This window comes from Etheostoma spectabile, chromosome 20, assembly GCF_008692095.1.
Source record: "Etheostoma spectabile isolate EspeVRDwgs_2016 chromosome 20, UIUC_Espe_1.0, whole genome shotgun sequence".
Classification (NCBI taxonomy): domain Eukaryota; kingdom Metazoa; phylum Chordata; class Actinopteri; order Perciformes; family Percidae; genus Etheostoma; species Etheostoma spectabile.
In genome coordinates, this window is record NC_045752.1 from 44,027 (window position 1) to 69,658 (window position 25,632).

Sequence of the window (25,632 nt, forward strand, 5' to 3'; positions counted from 1 at the left end):
TCTGCTCTGACAAGCTCATTACAAATGAGAAATGACTATCTTCCATTCACCATATCACACCTCCCCTGTCTCCACCTTCTTCCTCTGCTCGCAACTGTTCGTCTGCCTGCTACTGCTTCTTTGGTGCATTTTCTGATCAGAAATGAAGAATACATATTTAATGAATTGTGATGGATTGTTTCGGTGTAGTGGTCTGTAAAGCGTGTTGTATATAATGATTCTGAAAACAAAAAAATGTGACTAAAGCTTGATGCATTTCATTAGAATTTGTAATTGTATTTCATTAGGTCTACATTTTTGTGAATAGCCTATGACCTAGAACATGCAACCTGGTTGAATACTTCAGTGTCTTTTTTTTTACGTTTAAGACTTAGGAGTAAGCAGGAGTAATCTGCAGGTTTTCATTCCAACCAAAGACTAGCAGAACTCATCTACTAAAAAAAAAAAGCTAAAAACAAAATCAAGTCTTTTGTCTTGAATTTATCCTTTATGCTGAATGTAATTACTTTTATGCGGGAATACTGTGCTCATGTAAATAAATGGTCGTAACCTTAACCCTAGGTACGGACTCCTACTGGGACAAATAAATAAAAACTAATTTATGTTGACGTGAGAATGACTGCCCAAAACGCATTTCTAAAGCAAGCTTACTGCTAACAACGGTTTAATAACTTTTCTTCAGAATGGCCATGTGGAGGAATTATAACGTTTTTGCTGTGCATGGAGTCCACTTGTAGGTTGTTCTTCACACCAGTGGTTGGCTACCCCAGAAATCCAGAGTCCTCAAGAGCAGAATTTGAATTTGCTCAGCGAGTCACTCTGGCATCGAGTAATGCTGTTCATCAACCATGCCTTTGTAGCCAAGTTGCAGCAATCACATCGGTGTATATCTTATATTGGCGGGGCCAGAGTCGAGCTAAACAGATGACGACAACCAGTGCAACGTCAGTCATTAGTAAACATTACAAGATGGTTGAGGATGAACACAATCTGTTTGAAGCAACTTTGGCCGCTAAAATGAACAAGTTTGACTTGGCTTTTTATCTTAAAGAGAAACAAACGACAGCGCTCAAATCGTTCCTTTGCAAGAAGGACGTTTTTGTTGTTTTGCCGACCGGATATGGCAGGAGTTTAATCTGCCAGTTAGCTCCGCTGGTAGCTAATCGTTTGAGGCTCGGGATATGTGTGATATGTGTGTTGTTGTTGTGATTGGTCGCAGTGTGCAGTGAGATTTTCAAATGCACGCTTGGTGCCGGCCCTCGAGTTGAGCCCTTTTCATTACTCAGTGCCAGACCTTTAATCTTTCGGATTTGGGTCTGGATTCCCAGGCTAACGGTTGGCCGCAAAGTGTGTTACATTACTTCAAGTTTGAATCGGAGTATTCCTCTCCTGCTGTCGGCTGCTTCTGAAGCATTTACTCTTCTCAAAGTTGCCAAGAATCAAAGCACCACCTCACCAAGTTGTTAATTAGCTTTGTGCAAACATGTTTATCATATTTGGGTTCTTGTTTGGCTTTGTTCAGTGCCTTTTGTTTGATAGCTATTTTGGGCTAAGCTAACTAACTCTATGATGTTTGTATAGGTATCTCCCCATTAAAAGTTGGGTGCAGATTTGAGTCTCGCACCCAGTAAAAATGACTGTACGAGTGTGTATGAGTGTGTACGACTCACACATGCACTCGGTCAGAGCCGTTTTGACTCGACTCTCATCGGGTATGACACGTTATGCCGTAAACCGTTTAAGTGTGAGCATGCTGGACTCAAATCTGCTCCTCATACGCTATAAACTAACACGGTAACTTAAGGGTTGCTAAGGGCTATTTTTGCAGTGCAATTTGCAAAAAACAAAGGAGGTGGCCTTTTTTAAATGCAGTTTGAAAAGTAAGAATATGCTACCAAGCCATTGTGGAGATGTCAGTGTCTAAAGTAAACATTTGAGGGCCTGGGTTTCAAGAAGTAACGTCATTACACCAGTAACGTTCTCCATTGCTAAACCTTTCTCCACAGCGCAAGTGGGTGATTTTACCAATTTGACCAGGGAAAAAAAAAACATTGCTAAGAACACGAAACCCTTTCAAAGGTCTCATTAATATGCTGTTTAGATATATATTATATTATGTATAATGATGTGTATTGTATAATATATATGTTATTTATATATTTCATATATCTTATATATATATATATATATACCCTTCTGTAATTATCCTTCCTTTAATATTAGTCTAAATATTTCAGAATTTCTTTTTTTTAACTCAAGATTAGTATAATTTCCTATATATATATATATAAAAAGAAAGAGACAGAGAACACTGGGCCCTGGGAACATAATGTTACACTCACTATCTTGTGTGTGTGTGATATCTTGGTGCTGGCTGCTATACTATATGTATAAAATATAGATAGATAGATAGATAGATAGATAGATAGATAGATAGATATACATACATATATATATATATATATATATATAATATACATGTGTGTGTATGTCTATATGTGTGTGTGTGTCTATGTGTGTGTATTATATATATATATATATATATATATATATATATATATATATAATATGTGTGTGTGTGTGTGTGTGTGTGTGTGTATAAATACAGTATATATATGTATACATAAATTTGAAATAAGTATTATATAAGGATGCAAATTTGCCTATTCATTGCAGCCATTCCACCCCGTTTCAATGTGTGGTTTACATTTATTTAAAATCCCACATTATTTTCAATTTGTAGAAATTAGTCAGTGTTGTGGATGTAAGAACAGTTATTTACCCTTCCTTTCAGGATCTTTGAACATGAAAACAACAGAGAAAAAGAGAACAGGGTTTTCGTGATGGGGTGGCATTAAACCACATCACTGTGTACTGGCAGCGCAGAAATACACAGCCGAGTCTGATAGATTGACACTGTCAATGATCAGGGCTCCTCTTTGGGTGTCCTCTCGTGTAATCTCAAACCGATCTTTAAACTGCTGCTCATAGTTGGGGTCACTGCCAATGTAGCTGTATCCAATTAAATGAATCAGACCGCTCTCTGTTTGCTGGTACCAGAGCATTACATTAAGAGCACCATCATTGTGACTGCATTTAAAATCCACCCTGGATCTTTCGTAGACTATTCTTGGACGAGACGGCTGAAACGTCACACTCTTAGCTTGGTCTGTGGGGGAAAATAAAAGATTTAGAAAAGTGATTGATACAGAAGCCTCTGTGAAATAACAAATTTTGTAGTTGCTGTAAAAATGTACATCACAATTAAATGGTTGTTTTTGCAGTTGATTTAATTACATGAAAGCAATATGAGAAGAAATCCGATCACAGTTGGAGACATCCTCCAGGGTTGTTCTGCTGCAGGAGAAACTTTCTTCAGTGAGAGTCTGTCTAAAGAGACACACCGCCTCATGTGAGACCATGAGGGTTTTTAGCGAGGGAGTGGCATTAAACCACATCACTGTGTACTGGCGGCGCAGAAATACACAGCCGAGTGAGACAGGGTTGCTTTGCGTATAATCAGAGCCCCTCTCACTGAGCCGTCTCTTGTCAGCTTGAATTGTTCTTCAGACTGACCCTCATAGTTTGGGCTGCTTTCATATCCATAGCCAATGAGGGTCATAGACAGACTGTCCTCTCTTGCTGATACCAGAGCATTACTGGACAATTAGCATCATCATGGCTGCAGTTTATCTGGACCTCAGTGCCCTCATTCACTATCTGGGGAGCAGATTGTTGAAATGAAACGGCGCTTGCCTGACCTGTGGAGGAAGCAGATTTAGATGAAACAGTTGTTAGTCCACAACATAAAGAGAACATAGTTATTTTTAGCATCATTGTTTATCATGTTAAATAAATAAAAATATAAATAATGACCACATTTTTTCATGTAATTCAGACGTCACGTGAGATCTTACAATAAAAACCGATGAAGAGAAAAGCAAAGGTTTGCACAGACAAAGACATTATCAGGCACTGATGTGAGAAATCTAAGGCTCAGGGTGAGTGAGTTAGTGAGTGAGTGTGTGAGTGTGTGTGTGTGTGTACATCCTCATAATAAATGCTGCATATAAAGTGCTGTGCCTCCACCTGTTGGTTGAAGGGTTTTCAGGATTTAGCATTCTTGATTATAAATATTAGACTTCCAGTAGACTTTGTATGCCCAGGTATTGTGAGAGGTCATTGTTTGAATGGGTGCATAGGTCAAACACAAGCAATAACTACATTTTTTCCCATACCTAATATTTCGGACATATAAGGTTCATTGGTGCTCTCCAATAACCAATTACACTGATCAGTTATTCCTTGTGGGATCTTTAACATTTCAGAAGATGAATAAATGCATGAGGTGTAGTAAAACGCTGTCACTCGGCAAAAAATAAATGAATGGGAGAAGTCGAATTTGTCTTGAAACAGAAGTTGTCCTGAAATTGTCCCATAATCAAATTTCAAGTTGCAATGCAGTAAACTCCAACATCACCAGGGCAACATGGAATCTGCAGACGCCAAGTTTTAAGCAGATTTTCTGAAGACATTAAAAAATAAAAAATATAGAAAAATGTTAATGTTTTTTAAATACAACTCATGTCCACCCCAAGCAGAAAAACACTCTGTTTGGACATGGACATCCCCAATGACTCCATGTATCCTTTTTGACTAAATGCACAGTAGAGAAAGCTGAGCATTAATATTGCATTTTTGAAAATGTTTGTATTATCACAATTTGTATTGTCTTTTACTACCTACATTTTGCCTCACTTCACTTCTAATGAATCTATTTAGTTGTATTTTTCCCAGCTTTTTGATACTGTGTCACATGGCTTCAGTGGTTTCCTGCTGGTGGGCTGGTATCTGCTGGATCATTATGGAGGTTTTTGTACGAGAGCGTCACTGTCTCTGTTACTGTGTATGCTTGCTGCTCCAAAATATTCTCCGCTGTCTTCAGGGTGTTTCAAGTTCAGGATGTGAAGATAAGCTGTTTTCTCTCCGTCTCCACTCACGCTAAACTGGCCGTCAAACGGTGGCTCAACCTTAGGAGTTTATAATTCATGTAGGCAATCAACTTCAGGGCCGTGTCTCCTGCTGAGCGCTGATACCACAGGATGGTGTCATAGCTCGGGATTTGATTTGTGAGGCTCAGGTTGACTTTAACGTTGGGTTCCCAAAACAGTTCAGTCGGAGTCTGGAACACTTGTTTCTCTTTACTGAGGTAAACCCCTGTAAAGAGATCAAGACAATTGTAGTTTTTAGTTCAGTGGATAAAACCCTTATTCTGTGTAAATTACAGTAAGAAATACGGAATCACTTATCAGTGGATGGAAATGTTCCTCCACCTATAAAGATTTTCAAGGGTTATCTTCTGAATGAGAAAATATGGCTTCATGAATGTGTATACCTTTAATCCAGAAGACAGTGATGATGGAAAGGATGACATGAGATGGCATCTTGTTGAATGTGACGAACCAGCTAGAGTCTCTCAGCTTTGTGCAGCAGAAGGCGGGACAGGAAAAATAAGTTGACAGTGAAGAGCCTTCTTTTATTCAGGATGCTTGCCTTTTCCTGGAAGGAAAGGAAAGAAAGCGCTGATGGCTGAAACTTTGATGATGAGTGAAAGTTTACCTTGTGCACTGATGACCTACTTTAGTTTGAAATTAGTAAATTAATTTTGGGAGTGGGCACCGAGTAGTGAGAAAAATGCTGCACAGACTGTGTGAAATTCAAGATAATTACCACAAAAGTAGCCTACAATAGATGGCCTCTAAAGTTGTATTACTTTCACTGAGGCGATGGTGTTGTGTGACATGGTTTTCTTCAGCCGAGTAGCAAATCTTTCGTGGTCTTGCATGACACGGTAAACACTAGCTGGGATTGTGACTATTTAACCTCTCTTTCGTCACGGTTCCTCAAACGGTACCTGTTTTTCCACAACGTGTTTTCATTCATGAATTGCAAGCATTAAATCGTCACCAACACGGTCATGCAGCACATCATTAGAAAGCGTAAAGTCTTGTGATTCCATCAAGCCACAAAGCATAAGGTGACTCACAGCGGTTATAATCACGTTATGAAGTTAAGAAACACTGCACCGTTTCTGTCTAAATCGAGCGTGCATCCCTACCTTTGTCCTCGTGTCTTTATCCACAGCGGTGAAAGATTGCCGTAAACGTGGTTGTCCTACTTCGTCAACATGCCAAGGTAATAGAATATCCAAGCCTTGTAATCCATAATTATCTGGTCCCCTCACAATCTTGTAGTGTCTGGCCAAGTTTCGACAGAGAGAAATCTAGATAGTGCATCATTTCTCGGTTTTGATCGTGTGTATCTTTTTCCGTGTGCATGCTACATTCTCACTCCGCACACCGTCAGAATCTGTGGCATCTGCAGTTTCCAATGAACTTTGTTCTCAGCCAATAGCATCAGTATTTCTCAAGATACTCCCAAGGTAAGCCAATGAAATCTCACAGTCCCCATTGGGCCCACGTGGGAAAAACTGACAGCATATCCCACCAGTTAGAGAAAGAGGTCATAAAACTGGCATCCCTGTGTAGCCAATCAGAAGACGAGTTGATTGATATCAAACATGGCCAGAAAAAACTATCCCTGGGATGGTCTCCAGCCCTTTCATTGCAAAAATAAGGCTGTCTTATGGCATTTCACCATTTCATCAAATTATGATTACTTATTCCTATAAATCTATGTATGTACTTCTTTTAGGCATGTGTGTGAGTGATGTGGATGTGTTTTTGTATTTCAGAAGTTTTGTACTTAGCACTTTTTGGGCTTTTTTAGAAATAAGAAATGAGACAAACGCACATATCTGTAGAAATACATTCATATAAAATCCATTTTATAAGTCATTTTCTTCTGGATTTTTTTCTGTTCTAAGTTGATATATGTGGCTAGGGTACTATTTTAGTATGTAGCCCATGTAATATGCTTACAGTAGTGCTTTTTATTAATTTTTCAGATGATTTACTTGGACGGAAATAGAAATTCTGTGTTCTAACCTCTGTAGCTCTGTGTCAGTAAGGCCTAGTGTCACAATGCCACTAGAAACAACAAATTGAGAGTGTTAGCTTCACAATGAACTCAGGGTCATCCCAGAGGGCCAAAGCATGTGGAAACTGCAGCATGTTTTAGGGGGTAAAAATTTAGGCGAGAAAATCATATATTTTCAAGTGTATCTGAAGAGTGCTCATATAATACTCATTTTCAGGTTCCTAATTGTATTTAGAGGTTGTACCAGAATAGGTTTACATGGTTTCATTTTCAGAAAACACCATATTTTTGTTGTACTGCACATTGCTGCAGCTCCTCTTTTCACCCTGTGTGTTGAGCTCTCTGTTTTTAACAACAGAGTGAGATAACTCACTTCTGTTCCATCTTTGTTGGGAGTTGTACATGCTCAGTAGCTAGGTATGGACTACTAGCCAGTCAGAAGCAGAGTATGAGAGTGCCCTGACAGTACCTAGGTAAGGACTACTAGCCAGTCAGGAGCAGAGTATGAGGCCCTGACAGTACCTAGGTAAGGACTACTAGCCAGTCAGAAGCAGAGTATGAGGGCGTGCCCTGACAGTACCTAGGTAAGGACTACTAGCCAGTCAGAAGCAGAGTATGAGAGTGCCCTGACAGTACCTAGGTATGGACTACTAGCCAGTCAGAAGCAGAGTATGAGAGTGCCCTGACAGTACCTAGGTATGGACTACTAGCCAGTCAGAAGCAGAGTATGAGAGTGCCCTGACAGTACCTAGGTAAGGACTACTAGCCAGTCAGAAGCAGAGTATGAGGGCGTGCCCTGACAGTACCTAGGTAAGGACTACTAGCCAGTCAGGAGCAGAGTATGAGGGCGTGCCCTGACAGTAGCTAGATAAGGACTACTAGCCAGTAAGAAGTAGAGTATGAGAGTGCCCTGACAGTACCTAGGTAAGGACTACTAGCCAGTCAGACGCAGAGTAGAATAGAATAGAATGCCTTTATTGTCATTATGCACAAGTACACAGTAACTGTGCAATGAGATTGAAGCAATCCCTTTACAGTGTTGACACAAAAATATAAAACAAGAATATAAAATATCAAAAGTCAAATTTTTTTAAAAAAAGTACAATGTAGGTAGTGCAGAGAAAAAAAAAAGAGGTGGGGGGGGCAGGTGCAGTCGGGAGAGCAACTGTATGCATATGTAAAAATGGCTTGAATACACATTGTGTGAAAGGAGATAAGTATAAAACAAATAGATAATTTTGCACCGTGATGAAATGGTTAAGTACTAAATAATAAATAAATAAATAAATATTGCACAGTAATGAAATGGAGTAGTTAAATATCAAATATTGCCCTGTATGAGTAGGAGGGTGTGATTCACGTTTGTCTCTGAAGTAAAGGCTGGACTACAATAGAGCTGGTTGGAGCAGTTTGTGAACAGTTTTCCCTTTGGAAGGGGGGGGGGGGGTGTCTTTGGGCGTTTTTACTTTGTAAATCTATAACGTCCACAAAAAAGATAAATAACACGATTAAAGAAAGGGAAAAAGGCCAGACAGCATAATTTGAGCAATTTTAGGCTTTAGTTGTGAGGAATAAATACTTGTTGTATGTTTTTAATCCCAAAAATTGCATGATAATTGTAAATCAGGCTCTGTTTGTGGGTGTCAGTGCTGCTGAGTATGACGAATAAAGGACAAGCTGTCTAAAACAGGAAAGGGAAGTGAATCGTGACAACTTAAAAACATGATGGAAAAAGAGTGATAAGTTGGCAAATCAAAGTAAAACCACAAGTGATCACGTGACCAATGGGGAGATAATCTTTGACCTACATTCAGAGTGGAGGCGTGACGAGGTTTTTGTCAAGAGCAGATGGATGTTTGATGTACTGTGCTTCTCTGGCTGCACAAAAGTATGTTGCGGTGTGTTCAAGCGCTTTTAGATTGTTTATGGAAAGGGAACCATTTTTGGCCTCGGCATTCAAATCTCCGGCTAATTTGAAATGTTCTCTAAATGGCTTTTCCACGCTGTCGTTGGTGAACTGTGCGTATCCATATCCGACGAGCTTCAGAGCAGCGTCTCCAGGTGACTGCTGGTACCACAGCATCACTCTGTAGTCACTTTTTCCGTGTGTGCAGAACAACTTCACATCATCACCGGCCTTTCTGATCGCCGCGGAGGGAGACTGAAGAATCTGAACCCCCAGAGAAAAACCTACAAAAAGAGACAAAACCTAAGGTTTCATTTAAAACTGCACGGAATGAGGAAATATGCCATACTGATATTACTTGCAATAAATAAACAGATATTAAGGTGTCTGGGAAAGACAAAAAAGTTCTGCCTTTCTCTTTTCAGAGTCCTGCTGAAATTCAACAAATTGCTTGTTGACTTTAAAAGGAATGAGAGGAAATCCAATGTTCTTTTATCGAACAAATTGAACACTGACTAGAAAAGGCACGACATAAAAAAAGTTGAGTTACATTTTAAAGTGCAGTTTAAACTGAGATTTCTCTTCAACCACCACAAAAAAGTCTCTGTCACGATGTGTTTATTGCGCCAGTTATTGTGACGACGATTAAAAAAAAAACATTTGCGCAGCCCTAGTTCATTTTCTTCCACATAAAAAAAACCTACAAACTCGTTGATTCGGAGAAGAGATATCATTACCTATGAGGTGACAACAGACTAGAAAACAGATCATTTCAGTTGTTTGTCCTATGCAGATTTAGTTCTCTGATGGGAAAGCTCTACTCTGGCTGTAATGACTGCACTGAATCCGTAAAAACTGAGCGGAGACGCGAGGAAGTGATGCAGAAATCACATGACAGAGACATTGACTGCAGCTGGCTGTTGACGACAAAAACCACAGTTGATAAAGTGTGGTGTTTTTGTATAGTTGAAAGGAGATTCTCCTCAACGTGTGTATCGAGCTGCACAGTAGTACAGTGCACTGTGCTCCAACTCTTTTAGGTCCACTATGAAGAGAGAGACATTCTTTGCCGTGTTTCCACTAAGATCTCCAGTGATATTGAAATGCTCTCCATACGATTCTTCATAGCTTATCCTACTATATTCTACATGTCCAATGAGTTTCAGAGCCTTGTCTCCAGGCGCCTGCTGGTACCACAGCATCACGGTGTAGTCAGCTTGTCCGTGAGTGCAGATGAGCTGCACATCATCACCGGCCTTCCTGATCGCAGCCGAGGGAGACTGATGGACCTGAACCCCCAGAGAAATACCTGCTGTAGGACAGTTGGACACATAATTGATTTAAGACAAGGCTGCACAAAACATAGTTTTATTTTTTATTTTTTGTCAACTTGCGCGATAAACACAACACAAAAGACACTTAGAGATTCTTTTATGTTAGTTGAACGAAAAACGACACTTTAAAATGTTTTTTTTTTTTTTGTGTTGCATTTAATGTGAAATTAGTTCAATTTAAAAAAAGTTGGACATCATTTTCTTTGCTTTATTTGAGCAGAATACTGAAAGCAGCGAAGCTGCGTACATTCTCATACCTGTTTAATTTATCTCACGGAATATTATCGCATATTTTCCTCATATTGTGCAGCTCCTATTGAAGATGTGGTATTAAATACAGTACATTGTGCTGCACAGTGAAGCAGTTGTTACCTGTGAGGAGATGACAAAAGAGAAATCTAATCATCATGTAGAGACAGTTATTCTGAAGTCATGTATCAAACTTGGTATTAAGTTATGACAGCGCCTCTTCTGCTTGTGTTTTGTCCTTAAACAGAATCACATTAAGTAGGAAGCAAACGCGATGTAGAAAGGAGGAGTGGCTTCATGTTCCACATTAAGCTGAGACGCTCTTCCTTGATTCCCACACAAGAGGTTTTTTCTTTTGACAGATTTTATTACGGTACTTGTTAAAGTGTAACTAATTGCTTGGCTGGTTAACACAGCACACTTTTAGTAGCTGATGATGATATGATTGCTTCAAACCAAAGTTCAACCACAAAAGCAGATGTCTGGGAGCAGTTTATTCCTTTTCTTATTATAAACCAGTGATGAGAAAAGATTAAGCTGAGTTTTTGTAAAGTGCAGACGGGATATTTGTCATTGTGCTTCTCTGGCTGCACAGTAGTAAACAGCACTGTGCTCTTGTTCTCCAAGTTTGATTTTAAGAGAGGCGTTCTTTGCTGTATTTCCCCCCAAATCTCCAGAGATATTAAAATGTTCTTTATATGGCTCTTCCATTGTGACATCTTTAAAGTACAAATATCCAATGAGTTTCATCGCCGTGTCTCCAGGTGAGCGCTGGTACCAGAGCATCACCCTGTAGTCAGTTTTATCATGGCTGCAGAAAATCTCCACTTTGTCTCCAGATTTGGTGATGAGGTCAGAGGGAGACTGACGGACATCAAGACCCAGACAGACACCTAGAAAAGGGGGAATAAATTATCACTGCAGAAGATATAAATAAAGTGGTATTCCTAAATTATAAAAATGATTACCAATGATCAAAGAGTAAAAAAACAGTCTTGCCAGCATGTTGTCGTCCTGTCTGAATAAACACCGAACTGGTGGCAGAATAGTGGCTCTGTTAACTCTTTATCAGTACCCTCCTATCAGATCTAAACCAGCTACATCACATTTCCTAGTGCATCATGTGTTGAACTGAAGAGTATTTCTGGAACTCTAGCGCCACTTGCTGGAACAATATAACAGCAAACATTTGCTTCCTAACACAGTCACCAAATGTGTTAAAGACCAGTTCTTGTTCAGCTGCTCCTACTTACATCAATTCAATTTTATTCAATTTTTATTCCTAAATCACAACAAGTTATCTGATTGCGCTTTTCATAAAAGAGCAGGTCTAGACTGTACTCTGGGATGTTATTTACAGAAACCCAACAACTCCCACCAAGAGCAAGCACTAGGCCACAGAGGCAAGGAAAAACTTTCTTTAAAAGTCAGCAACCTCGAGCAGAACCATGGCTCAGGGTGGGGGGGTCATCTGCCTCGACCGGTTGGGGGAGAGAGAAAGAGAGAGAGAGACAGACAGACAGACAGACAGACATAGAGAATTGTAGCAGAGGGTGTCGAGCAGGAACATGGAGGCAGCAGGGGACTCCAACCACAGATAAAGACTCCACAGCTCCAGAACCACCTGCAGGAAGCGATAGGAGGAGAGAGAGCACAAGACTCTGGGAAAGGGAAGAAGTTGAGATAGTAACATGCATTAATGGGATGAGGTTGCATGCAGATGGAGAGAAGGAGGAGGAGAGAGGTGCTCAGAGCATCATGGGAAGTCCCCCGGGAGTCTAGGCCTATAGCGGCGTAACTAAGGGATGGTTCAGGACTCTCCTGACCCAGCCCTAACTATAGGCTCTATCAAAGAGAAAAGTTTTAAGCCTGTTCTTAAATGTGCATCACTGTGTTTACTGACGGCACAAAAGTAAACAGCGCTGTCCTCAGGCTGCAAGTCTTTCACAGTAAGAGCTCCGCTCTCAGGGTTTTCTTTGATGGCTGAATATTTGGTTTGATGACAGGTGCAAGGGGCTGTAATACAGAGACAAAACCAAATGTGTGATGAGGAGGTTTTTGTACTGAGGAGCAGTGATATGCAGCACTGTGTAAACTAGCAGCACAGTAGTACACTGCACTGCTGCTCAGGCTGAGTTCTTCTATTGTTAATGTGCAGGTCTGGTCTTTGTTTGCACTCCCTTTCATCTTCACATTCACTCCAGTCTCAGGTGTTGCATTGTCTAAATACACATATCCCAGGAACTGCAGTTGTCCGTTTGATTGCTTGTACCAGAGGATTTGGTTGTAGCTCTGAACACTGTGTGTACAGTTGATTTCTAATGTTTCATCGGGTTTGTTGAACACATCAGCCGGAGTCTGGTGGACTTTGTTACTGAGAGATGAACCTGGGCAAAAAGGATGTGTCAGACAAAATAGAACATGAGCATAAACACAGCTGAATTTAAATGTAAAATAATGCAAAACGCATCTGAAACAGCAGCAGTGTATGAGACTGGCCAAGCATATCTTTACAAATTAAGAACTTGAATTAAAATCTCTTCAAACTATTGTGAGTACGTTACCTGAAACCAGAATAGAGGTAAAACTAATACAAAGGAACGTGATGATCATTGTGTGTTCTTCTGAGTGTGAGATGGTTTTGGAATAATTAGATCAAAACCTTATCCCCAATTGGTTGTTGCAATGAATGAAGCAGTCGTACTAGCTGAGTATTTCCAGTCTCCTCTTTGAGTAAACCCTCCCAAGTCGTTAGGTGGGTGGTGTCATTGTGCATATCACTTACGGTAACTACCTTTAACACACCACTGGCTCAGCATACAGATGAGATTTTTTATTGTTAATGTGCAGGTCTGGTCTTTGTTTTCTCTCCTTTCCATTGGTCCATTGTCACATTCACTACGGTCTCAGGTGATGCATTGTCTAAATACACATTTCCGAGGAACTGTAGTTGTCCTTTTGACTGTTTTTATCAGAGGATTCGATTGTAGCTTGGAATGGTTTGTAAACAGCTGATTTGGGCTGGCTCTCCTGGTCTGCTGTAAATGTCAGCTGGAGTCTGGAAGACTAGCTCAAGGAGGAGAGGAACCTGTTGAAAAGACAAAACAAAAAACATGCCAAGCACAGGTAAATTCATGTAACAACGTTATGTTATATGGGAACTATCGTTACAATCATCATGTACCACTCTACACCACTGACTGACTCAGTATAAAGATCTGATTAAAGATATACTGCCACCCTATGAAAGGAGGGAGTACAGGTGCAGGGGCTGAAAGCTGTGATAAAGACATGAAACAATGTGAGGAGGTTTTTGTACTGAGAAGCAGTAATACGCAGCACTGTGTAACTAGCAGCACAGTAGTACACTGCACTGCTGCTCAGGCTGAGTTCTTCTATTGTTAATGTGCAGGTCTGGTCTTTATCTGCACTCCCTTCCATCTTCACATTCACTCCGGCCTCTGGATATTTATTGTTAAAATACACATATCCCAGCAACTGTAGTTGTCCTTTTGACTGTCTGTACCAGAGGATTTGGTTGTAGCTTGGAATGGTGTGTAAACAGCTGATTTGGGCTGGTTCTCCTGGTTGGCTGTAAATGTCAGCTGGAGTCTGGAAGACTTGATCACTGAGAGAGGAACCTGTTGAAAAGACACAAACCAAAAAACATGACACAATGTGTAAAAATGGTAAATTTAGCAGTGTAATACAAACTCAACAATGAAATAAAAATACAGAGTTCAGTTATAGCTAAAAATAATATCGCCGTAGTAAACCTGCTGTACACAAAACTATAACCAGATGTTACAACCGTATGTCTTGATGACAGTACCTGAAACCTGAATAGTGTTCAAGTGAATGATTAGGACTAGAATGATCATGTTGTCTTTTTTTTGGTTTTGTTACTTTTATGGTTGATATTAAAGCTATCGTCAGTGTATCAGCAGTCATACTGATTATTTCCAGCTTCCTCTTTGAGTAAACCCTCCTGTCATCAAACCAACAGGAAGTCATTAGGTGGGTGGTGTCATAGTTCATCCTCCCCCTTCCCCTCTATTATAACCCTTATGTCAACTACCACTATATGCCACTGGCTCAGTATAAACATCTGATTAAATACGTACTGCCACCTTCATGAATTGAGGGAATACAGTACAGGTGCATCGATGAGACCGTTAAATGTTACATGGATGTGAGGAGGTTTTTGTACTGAGGAGCAGTGATCTGCAGCACTCTGTAAACTAGCAGCACAGTAGTACACTGCATTGTCTAAATACACATATCCCAGGAACTTTAGTTGTCCTTTTGACTGTTTGTACCAGAGGATTCGGTTGTAGCTTGGAATGGTGTGTAAACAGCTGATTTAGGCTGGTTCTCATGGTGTGCTGTAAATGTCAGCTGGAGTCTGGAAGACTAGATCTCTGAGAGAGGAACTTGTTGAAAAGACACAAACCAGAAAACACGACACAGGGTAGAAGATGACTTCTTAGACACTACTAAATACTAAATGAATAAATAGTTAATGTAACAATGTTATATTGTAACTATCCCTTTAACATTATAATCGTCATGTCAAATACCACTCTACACCACTGACTGACTCAGTATAAAGATCTGATTAAAGATATACTGCCACCCTATGAAAGGAGAACAGGTGCAGGGGCTGAGAGCTGTAATAAAGACATGAAACAATGTGAGGAGGTTTTTGTACTGAGGAGCAGTGATATGCAGCACTTTGTAACTAGCAGCACAGTAGTACACTGCACTGCTGCTCAGGCTGAGCTCTTCTATTGTTAATGTGCAGTTCTGGTCTTTCTCTGCACTCCCTCCCATCTTCACATTCACTCCGGCCTCTGGATACCCATCATAATACACATATCCCAGGAACTGTAGTTGTCCGTTTGACTGTTTGTACCAGAGGATTCGATCATAGCTTTGAAGACTGTGGGAACAGTGTATTTTGGCTTTTTGTCCAAGATTGCTGTAAATGTTGGCTGGAGTCCGGTAGACTTGATCACTTGGAGAGGAACCTACGGAAAAGCAAGTGCAAAACACAACAACAAGTTTGATTTTGAAAGGAACAATGGAGAAGATTCTCCTTTTTTTCCTAATGCTTTCTTTGGATCTGTTTGTACTGTGTGTAATTGAATGTGCATGTCAGAGCTCATTGTATGAAACCTAAATGGCAAAGAAAAAGAGAGCAAATGTCCAAATTTCTTTTCCAATTCATTACCTGAAACCAGGATCCAATTCAATGCAGCAGACGATGATCAGCATGTTATGTTTTCAGACTAAATTTGAAGACATTCTTTTTTCTGGAACTATTTTCACCACTTTACATGCAGATATGACAATCATTCCCTCCTCTCTTTTTTTTCTAAAAAGGCCCTCCCATCAGAAAATGAAGGTGGGCGTTGACATAGTGCATCCTCCTGTTCTAAGTTAAAAACCAAAACATTAAACCAAAGGGCTACTGGATTATGGAAAAAATTAAAACGATGGTCAATATTGAGATCACATTTATTTAATGCAATTTCTCATTGACTTTAGGAAAAACTTGAAACAGTTAAACAAATCAACAGGAAATAAAACATCTTGAACTATAAAATGTCCACGATTTCGTTTTTCTTTTAAACTTTTTGAATTCCCCTTCAGAACACAATAAGAAAAATAGGTTTCACTTGCAAAACGTAAAGTGCAAAATAATCGTTTTTCTCGATTACATTGTTCGTTGTTGTGATCATTAGGAGTCAAAATTGCCATCAAAATCTGATTAAATGCACAGCCTTAGTATGAGGGGTAAAAAAATACACACTGACACCTAATGAAAGGATCTATATATTGCAATATATATAAAAATTAAAAAAAAAAAACATATAGCAAAGACCTGGGGCCTAATCCACAAAACCAGGATAAGGGATTAAGCCAGGATATTCAAGTTGTCCTGGATGAATTTAGCTTTGACTTGGCTGTACGAACCCAGCCAAGTAACCATAAATATTTATTCTTTGTGGCTAGAGCAGGCCAAGAGCCGGGCCAAGAGCCGGGCCAACAGCCGGGCCAACAGCCGGGCCAACAGCCGGGCCAACAGCCGGGCCAACATTAATCCTGAGGTCTCGTGTTAAATCAGCTGCCGCTCCGATCCACAATAAACGTTATATAAAATTTATTCAGTTGTCTTCTGGATGTGTTCTGATTTATTTTTATTAACATGCATTACTTAGACTTACTTAGACTTAGACTGCTCTTTATTGATCCTTTTGGGATGACTCCCGCGAGGAAATTGAAAGTTCCAGCAGCAGTTTTAGCAGAAAAAAAGAAATAAAAAGAAATAAAAAATAGATAAAAAAGACAGTATAAAGACAACAAAATAACAATAATAACAACAATAAGAACATTTGTCAAATAAACAAAGAAAAGACCATAAATTATTATTAAAGTGTCAGTGTTTTAGTGATAAAGTGACCAGGTGTGAATTTAAGTCTCTGTGTGTGTGTGTGTGTGTGGTGTGGCGTGTGTGTGTGTGTGTGTGTGTGTGTGTGTGTGTGTGTGTGTGTGTGTGTCTGTGTGTGTGTCTGTGTGTTGTCCTCTCTGCCCTATTTCCTCCTACCCCCTAGTGAGGAGTTGTATAGTCGGATGGCATTAGAGACAAAGGAGTCCTTGAGTCTGTTGGTCCGGCACGTGGGAAGGAGCAGCCTTCCACTGAACCGGCTCCTCTGGGTGCTGATGACTTGTACTGGATACTTGTCACGAGTTTGATTTAAACCCTTTATAGCAGTTGTTTAGATGGTTAGAAATGGTTGCACTGGCTCCCAGATGTGGAGTGGTAATCGGGGGAGAGTCAGGACGTTCCCCGGTGGGCCAGTAGTGTTTTGAGGTCGTGTATAATAGTTATACATTGTAAGTTCTTAGCAACACCACTTGGCTGCCTGGAGTGGTGCCTGCCAGCACCAGCGTCCACTCTCTCTGGAAAAATAGAGATGAGCAGCGTGGCGTCCGGGTCCGTGCAGCTTCAGGTTTATACAGGACGCTCCGGAGATTAAGTGGGACAATGCAGAGATACTCCCAGATGACATTAATGTCATACTGTCAGAGACCAATACATTCATGAATTCATTTTCTTGTTGCTTTTCCTTCTCTAATAATGGATAGTTTGTGTTACTCCTTAATGTGGACCAATAACGTGGCCTATAGACATACATAGTGTAGTGTACATTTATCACACCGGGAACACCACAATACTTCTTAACCTTTTTATTTTGGTGCTGTCACTTGTCAGCTTGGACCTTGAGAGAAGATTTAAAAAAAACATGAATAATGCATTATTTTCCAGATAGGCCTATGCTTACAGTGTGTATTGAGTTCACTTACTTCTATTTCTAGTTTTTGTCCCGTTCTGTTTGTTCTGTATGAACTTTAATTGTAGAAAGATATTTAAAATTAGACATAGCTTACAGAGATGTGTGCATATGGTTGTAAAACATGATCTTAGCAGTAGTATACAACTTTGTAAAAATGTGGAGTGACAGTAGGCTAAGTAGATATTTTTAAATCTATACACATTGAGTTGGTCCGCCTTGAACTAGAGATGCCTTTTTTATATTGATCAATTCAACTTCCTATTTTAAAGACCAGATGCGGACATACAAGTTCATTTTCATTTATGTGTTTCTATTGTTTTCCCAGAGAGTTTGTCAAAAAGAAACTGTCACACATCTAAAGATGTGTGGAGAAACACTGCACCCTAACGGATGAATCAAGAATCTAGCTGTCTCAAAGCCAGCCAGCTGTCTTGATATCAGACATTCACATGTGGTTTATTTGGTCGTTCACGTTGTGAAGTGTGTGAGCTTGTGTAACCGGCTGCATCAGTGAGGGTTTTTGTCACAGACGTCGGGGTTAGTGCAGCACTGTGCTTTACTGGCAGCACAGAAATACACAGCGCTGTCCTCGGATCCTCTCAACGTTGGGATATGAAGACCAGCCAGGCTTCCTCCGTTACCACTCACGCTATAAGTGTCTTTGAATTGATCTTCAACGACTAAAGAAGTGAATCGTACGTAGCCAACTAGGACCATGTCGTTTTTCCCAGCAGACTGTTTATACCACTGGATCATATCAAAATTAGTGTTTGAATGGCTGCAGTTCATCACGACCACTTCTCCAGCGTGTTTGATCAGGGCAGTAGGAGTCTGGTGAACACTGTTCTGTGGGAGTTCTGCAGGAGACATTTAAAGCAAGTGATGGAAACACACTTTGATGAAAATAATGAGATCAGTTGTTTTTACTAAGTGTGATATTACCTGTTAAACAGAACGGCAGAGCTGCTAAATGTACGAGGAGTCTAATCATGATCCTTGCGCTGATAAAAACAAAACTATAATGTTGACTGCAAACTGAGCAGAGCTGCCCGGATGAAACGGAGGAGAAGATGGAGGAGGAGGTTTGACTTTATAGTTGGTGAATTTGTAGGACTACAGTCAAGGGCGTAGCATAAAATTCCGGGCCCTGTAGAAAGGCATTTCCTTTTGGCCCCTCCCCGCATCCACAGCAATTCATTCCAGCATCTTTTTGGGCCCTCCTCACATGAAGGCCCTGGGTACTCAGTTCCCTTCCCCCCCAATTCCGACACCCTTGCCTACAGTATTCTGCCGTGCTGGCTCACACAGGTATCCTGATGATATCTATGGTGATTTCCTGCCACAGGCTGCAGTAAGATGCAGGTGCGCGCTTTCTTCTTTAGTGTTGAGTTTACGTGGCTGATTATCAGGGAGGGTTTTTGTACAGGCGAGATTGAAATTGAGTCACTGTGTCTACTAGCTGCGCAGTAATACACGCCGCTGTCTTCTGGCTGTCTCAGTTTCAGTACCTCAAGTTGAGATTTTTTTGAGCCATCTCCAGTCACACTGAAATGCAGTTTGAATGGCTCTTCAAGTACTGGGTCAGTATATAGAATATAACCAATGAGTTTCAGGCCGGAGTCATCCATCGGCTGCTGGTACCACAATATTACATTGTACGAACTGACTGAATGGTTGCAACTGATGTTTGCTGAACCACGAGGGCTTCCTAAAATTGATGATGGAGCCTGATGGACTGTAGTGCTCAGTGAATGACCTGCATTTAAAGAGAGAGAAAAAACAGTAAGAAAATAGAAATGGTTGTAAAAAAAGCTTTTAGCTAAGAGTTTGAATTGAAACCTACAGGAGAGCCAGAGAAGCAGCAGAGCGATCCAGCTGATGTTTCTGATCATGGTGTGTTAATCTTCCTCTGTCTCTTCACTGACTGGCAGACTGAACAGACAATATGGGATTAGGTTAGAGGGGAGGGGACAGATTTGGGTTATTTGAAGGCACCTTCCTCATGACAATGTATTATACTGTATATGTTGTTATAAAAAAGTAGATTTGATAACTTTTATTCAAGAAAAGACAAACATTTACAGGGGCCTACTGCTGAAATGGGACAACTTTGTCCTGTTTGTATGTTACATGAGTGTAACTTGAATGTGTTTTGTGTCTGAAAAGGGAAGAGAGAGGGGGGGAAGACGTGCAGGAAACTGTCACAGGTCCGACTCAAACCCTGGACCTTCTGCGTCGAGGCATACACCTCCATACAGTATGTGTGCGCCTGCTTTACCAACTGGGCTAACCTGGCCACTTGACTGGGGGTTTTCAACTGAAGGATTAACCCTTATATTGTGCTTGGGTCAAATTTGACCCGTTTTCAGGTCATTTGTTTTGTCACAAAAAATGAAATAAACTAAATAAGTGCTGAAAATGTCAACATTTAAAAGTATCAAAAAAACTTTGGAAAACACATTTAAAAAAAATCATCCACAACATGAAAATAGTGACAAAAATGTTGGAAAAAGCGAAAATAATTTTGAAAAAAAAGTGACAAACAGATTTTATCATGGTCGACACAAGGGTTAATTGATTATTCGAGTGTATTTAAAATAGTAGTTTCTCATTAAAGGGTTTGAAAGTTCTAAAACTTTTCCAACCATCCAAAGCTCTATGTTTTTCCTTATTTTTGTAGTTTCATGTCAAACTTACAAATTGTCTTACAAGGGGCGCTTTTCCCTTTCTATATTATTAGTTATTAGTTTTTTTGTCTTTTTCATGCTGTATCTCGTTTCTTTATCCACTTTTAGTAGTGTCTGTGATCTTGAATCCAGTATGTTAAGCAGCTCATTGTAATTTGATCCTTTTCAGGCAGACCTCCACTGAGTCTGAGACATTTTTCACTGTGGAAGATCCACGCTCAGCTTTGATTTTTGTAGCTAAGAATTGGTCCGGGCTTAACTCCTCAAAGTCTGGCTGCCTGGCGATTAGTTTCCTCCCTTTCCTCTGGCAACTATTGATACCAGTACATCTGATAGTATTTGCTATGAATATCCTGACTGCAGATCATCTGAGCAGACTGGTGTACTCCCAGTACTTTCAGTAATATCTGGAACCAAAACCATAAACTAGACCAAACATCAAAATTAATTCAAAGATATTAGCAAAAGTACAATGCCTGAAGCACAGAACAGAAACCCAGAGAAAACGAGGGCTGAGGCCATTTTGATCTGCTGAACAGATGTGACAGACGACAGTGAGGCATTCAACTAAGCAGCTGATCTCAGCCTCACATCATCCATCCTGTCACATGGTGGTGCTTTCTGTAAGAAGGTGTGTCAAAACTGTGAGAAAACACACACTCTGGACATTTGACAATTCACACTTAATCTGTCTACATTTGCCTCAATTAACATTTGTTGGTAGTCAAAGAGAGTGTATTGAATTGGGCTTGGGTCCTGTTGCTGTCAGGTGCAAGTCCCTATCCTAGACGCAGAGGGGGTGGTAGTTTAGAGATAACATGTTTTTTATTCTAGATTCTGATTCAGTTGTCTGTCACAGAATACGGTACAGTCATTGTAACCAAACAGTGGTTCAATGCAGTTCTGCAATGCATGAAAAGGCACATGGAAATGTCTACTAAAAATAAAGACAAACATTATACATGCAGTAAGAAGTGTACAAAACTTGACTGCAATTCCAAAAGGTAATAATAATGAAATCATCTCAGCACTGAAATAGATTTGACAAATGTCAGGACACCTGTTTAACAGTATGGAATGCAATTATGTTAATTAACATTTACTGTGACATTAATACTGCCATAATAACTTATATAACATAAAAATACATAGATAATGTTGCTACGCTCTAGTGTAAAAGCCATGAATTACACTGAATACTAGAGCTCATCCCCACCAAAGGGGCTGGATACAGATGCTGAAAAGAATGAGATGTCTGCACTCTGCTAATTCTCCCAATACCTTTTTGTGCTGCAACGTTTCGACCCAGCAGAGTCTTCACTGGCTTTTTTAAAATTTATTGCAGCACTATGAAACGTGTGGGAGAATTAGCAGTGTGCGGGCATCTCATACTTTTCAGTTACACTGAATACAAACCACAAATCTTAACCCTCATGTTGTCTTGGGTAAATTGACCGTTTTCCTATATCATGTTCTTTTTATTTACCCAAAATAACATGATTGATTCCACACAACGCTCTTTGGCAAGTACAACTCTTTACTTTCATTAATTTTGGGGCGTCTTATTTAATTTTATAGCATTTGGAGAGAGAAAAAATGAAGGGTTTCTACATAGTATTGAGTAAAAGTTGACATATTCCAGTCTGTGATTATCCATCAACAGACATTTCTTTAATTTTAGTCTAAATAATTCCTAATTTCTGCTTTTCTGACTCAAACATTAGGTATTATTCCTGTAAATGATGTTTATTGACCATAAATTATAAAAACAACTATAAAACTAAAGTTAATAAGTAGTTAACAAATTTAGTTTTATGTAGTATTGAACGTCAAAAAAAATGACAAACATTGAAAAAATGTTGAAAAAAAGGACAAAAATGTAAGAAAAAGTTAAAAACGTTGACAAAAAGCGTCAACAAAAGTGTTGATTTTCAATTTTGACGGGAAGACAACACAAGGGTTGACAGTCTAAGTGTCCAGAGCTCCCCCTACAGATTATTAAAGACACTGCTGTCTTTATTCATTGTGACGAATATTGGGATCCAGCCCTCAGTTAGACCTGTGTGTGTACAACACTTTAAGTTACCACAAGTGAAAATGTTAACTCTCTTAGGCCTACCGTAGACCATTTAAAATAAATTTACAACTTCAGCTTGTTAACCTACAGGTTATAGGCTATGTTGTAGCAATGTGATATTACCTTTTTATGCAGAGTATGAGTATTAAAGTAGGACCTGGTTTTGTCCAGTCTCAATCAGTGACTGCAACCGGGTCTGGGTTGGGAACCGGAGGGTCACTGGTTCAATCCCCGTATGGACCCAAAAAATTGGGAGTGTGGATTGGTGGCTGGAGAGATGCCACTTCACCTCCTGGGCACTGACAGGTGCCCTTGAGCAAGGCACCGTACCCCCCCCCGACCGCTCAGGGCGCTGGTTCAGCTGGCAGCCCACTCACTCTGACATCTCTCCATGTATAGTGCATGTATAGGTCCTGAGCGTGTGTGTGTATTTCAGGCCTGTGTGTGAGTACTAACAAAAAGTGTGTACCAGAGTGCAGTACAGTAATTTCCCCATTGGGACTAATAACAAATTATCTTCTTATCTTCTATTTAAAAGCTCAGGAGGCCTGGTTTTATGTCCATGTTCTGCAATTCAGTGACTGCAACGTTATAAACTGTCAGTGTAGTTGGAGATCTATAAAGTTGCAGGTGGGAGTGTCAATATTGTGTGGCTTCTGATCAAAAGTATAACTGAGTGTTTGTGGTCCTTGAGGTCCCTCTACAGTACAGCAGATAGACTCACTAATAGAGCCAACAGTGCACTGAGGTTTTTGTTCAGCTGTTGAATGTGTCTGTATCACTGTGTTCACTCACAGCACAGAAATACAAGCCTTTATCTTCAGGCTCCAGATTGTTCACTGTGAATGTCCCACTCTCAGCATAGGCTTGGTGGCTGAGAATTTCTCTTTGCTGAAAACTCCAAAATCATGATTGTTGTTTCCTGCCGTTGTGAACACGATTAGTTTCATCTGTTTCTCCTGGCAGCTGTCTGTACCAGTACATCTGGTAATAGCCAGCACCCTTGGTGTGGCTGCAGCTTATTGTTGCACTGTCTGCCTTGTTTTTCCACAGTATGTCGGCGTCTGGGTGACATCACTACCATCAGTTAGACCTGTGTGTTTAACAGTAAAAAGTTACTATGAGTGGACATTTGTTCTCTGAAATAAACTTGCTGATATTGAAGTACTTCACCTTGTATCCAGAGTAGTGATATTAAAAAGCTGAGGCGTCCGTGTTTGAGGATGTCCATGTTCTAAAACTGAGAGCGTCATACATGTCTGTCGCTGTGCTGACAGAGATATGAAGAGGTGCATGTGGGAGTGTCTCTGCAGAGTCTGACCTTCTCTGATCCTGTTGGCTGCTCTATAAGAAGCTACACGTCAGTTGAAGTGTAGATAGTTAGATGTTAACTGGAGGTCCCCCTCCATTCAGGATCAAGAACACAACAAGCTGAACTCAACTCATCTTTCACAGTGATGGAAGATCAGACTGAACAAAAATGTCATCAGTTCTCATGTAAAACATGTTATAAAAATGTGTCTTCATTACCATGTGTTGGTCATTTACAGTACATGGGATCATGTTAACAGTGCCCCTACTGGGTTTTTTGTTCAGCTGTTGAATGTGTCTGTATCACTGTGTTCACTCACAGCACAGAAATACAAGCCTTTGTCTTCAGGCTCCAGATTGTTCACTGTGAATGTCCCACTCTCAGCGTCAGGCTTGGTGGCTGAGAATTTCTCTTTGCTGAAAACTCCAAAATCATGATCTTTAATGGCGGTTCTTGTGTACACGATTAGTTCCATTGTTTCTCCTGGCAGCTGTCTGTACCAGTACATCTGGAATTAGCTGCCACCCTTGGTGTGGCTGCAGCTAATTGTTGCACTCTCCCTCTGTTTGTCCCAAAGTATGGAAGTCTGGGTGACATCATCACCAGCAATTAGACCTGTGTGTGTACAACACTTTAAGTTACCACAAGGGAAAATGTTAACTCTCGTAAGCCTACCGTAGACCATTTAAAATAAATTTACAACTTCAGCTTGTTAACCTACAGGGTAAAGGCTATAATGTATTTAAGGAGTATTAAAAAGCTCAGGAGACCTGGTTTTATGTCCATGTTCTGCAATTCAGTGACTGCAACAGGTCTAATATAACTGTCAGTGTAGTTGGAGATCTATAAAGTTGCAGGTGGGAGTGTCATATATTGTGTGGCTTCTGATCAAAAGTATAACTGAGTGTTTGTGGTCCTTGAGGTCCCTCTACAGTACAGCAGATAGACTCACTAATAGAGCCAACAGTGCACTGAGGTTTTTGTTCAGCTGTTGAATGTGTCTGTATCACTGTGTTGACTCACAGCACAGAAATACAAGCCTTTATCTTCAGGCTCCAGATTGTTCACTGTGAATGTCCCACTCTCAGCGTCAGGCTTGGTGGCTGAGAATTTCTCTTTGCTGAAAACTCCAAAATCATGATCTTTCATGCCGAGTCTTGTGAACACGATTAGTTTCATTGTTTCTCCTGGCCGCTGTCTGTACCAGTACATCTGGTTATAGCCAGCACCCTTGGTGTGGCTGCAGCTTATTGTTGCCTTGTCGGCCTTGTTTTTCCACAGTATGTCCGGCGCCTGGGTGACATCACTCCCATCAGTTAGACCTGTGTTTAACATTAAAAAGTAACTATGAGTGGACATTTGTTCTCTGAAATAAACTTGCTGATATTAAAGTACTTCACCTTGTATCCAGAGTAGTGATATTAAAAAGCTGAGGCGTCCGTGTTTGAGAATGTCCATGTTCTAAAACTGAGAGTGTCATACATGTCTGTCGCTGTGCTGACAGAGATATGAAGAGGTGCATGTGGGAGTGTCTCTGCAGAGTGTGACCTTCTCCGATCCTGTTGGCTGCTCTATAAGAAGCTACACCGTCAGTTGAAGTGTAGATAGTTAGATGTTAACTGGAGGTCCCCCTCCATTCAGGATCAGGAACACAACAAGCTGAACTCAACTCATCTTTCACAGTGATGGAAGATCAGATTGTACAAA

At 40.3% G+C, this 25,632-nt stretch overlaps 1 pseudogene and 2 gene segments (V, D, J or C); all 3 read right to left on the minus strand.

Moving 5' to 3' along the window:
* Window positions 1–2,920: 2,920 nt before the first annotated feature.
* LOC116670531 (uncharacterized) lies at window positions 2,921–5,872 on the minus strand (annotated as a pseudogene).
* A 3,948-nt stretch (window positions 5,873–9,820) lies between these two features.
* Window positions 9,821–11,032, minus strand: LOC116670311 (T cell receptor beta variable 20-1-like). The segment is given in 2 exon segments: window positions 9,821–10,217; window positions 10,612–11,032. Coding segments are annotated over 2 exon segments (366 nt in total).
* Window positions 11,033–24,671: 13,639 nt separating this feature from the next.
* Window positions 24,672–25,571, minus strand: LOC116670309 (immunoglobulin kappa variable 3-20-like). The segment is given in 2 exon segments: window positions 24,672–25,247; window positions 25,326–25,571. Coding segments are annotated over 2 exon segments (396 nt in total).
* Window positions 25,572–25,632: the final 61 nt, after the last annotated feature.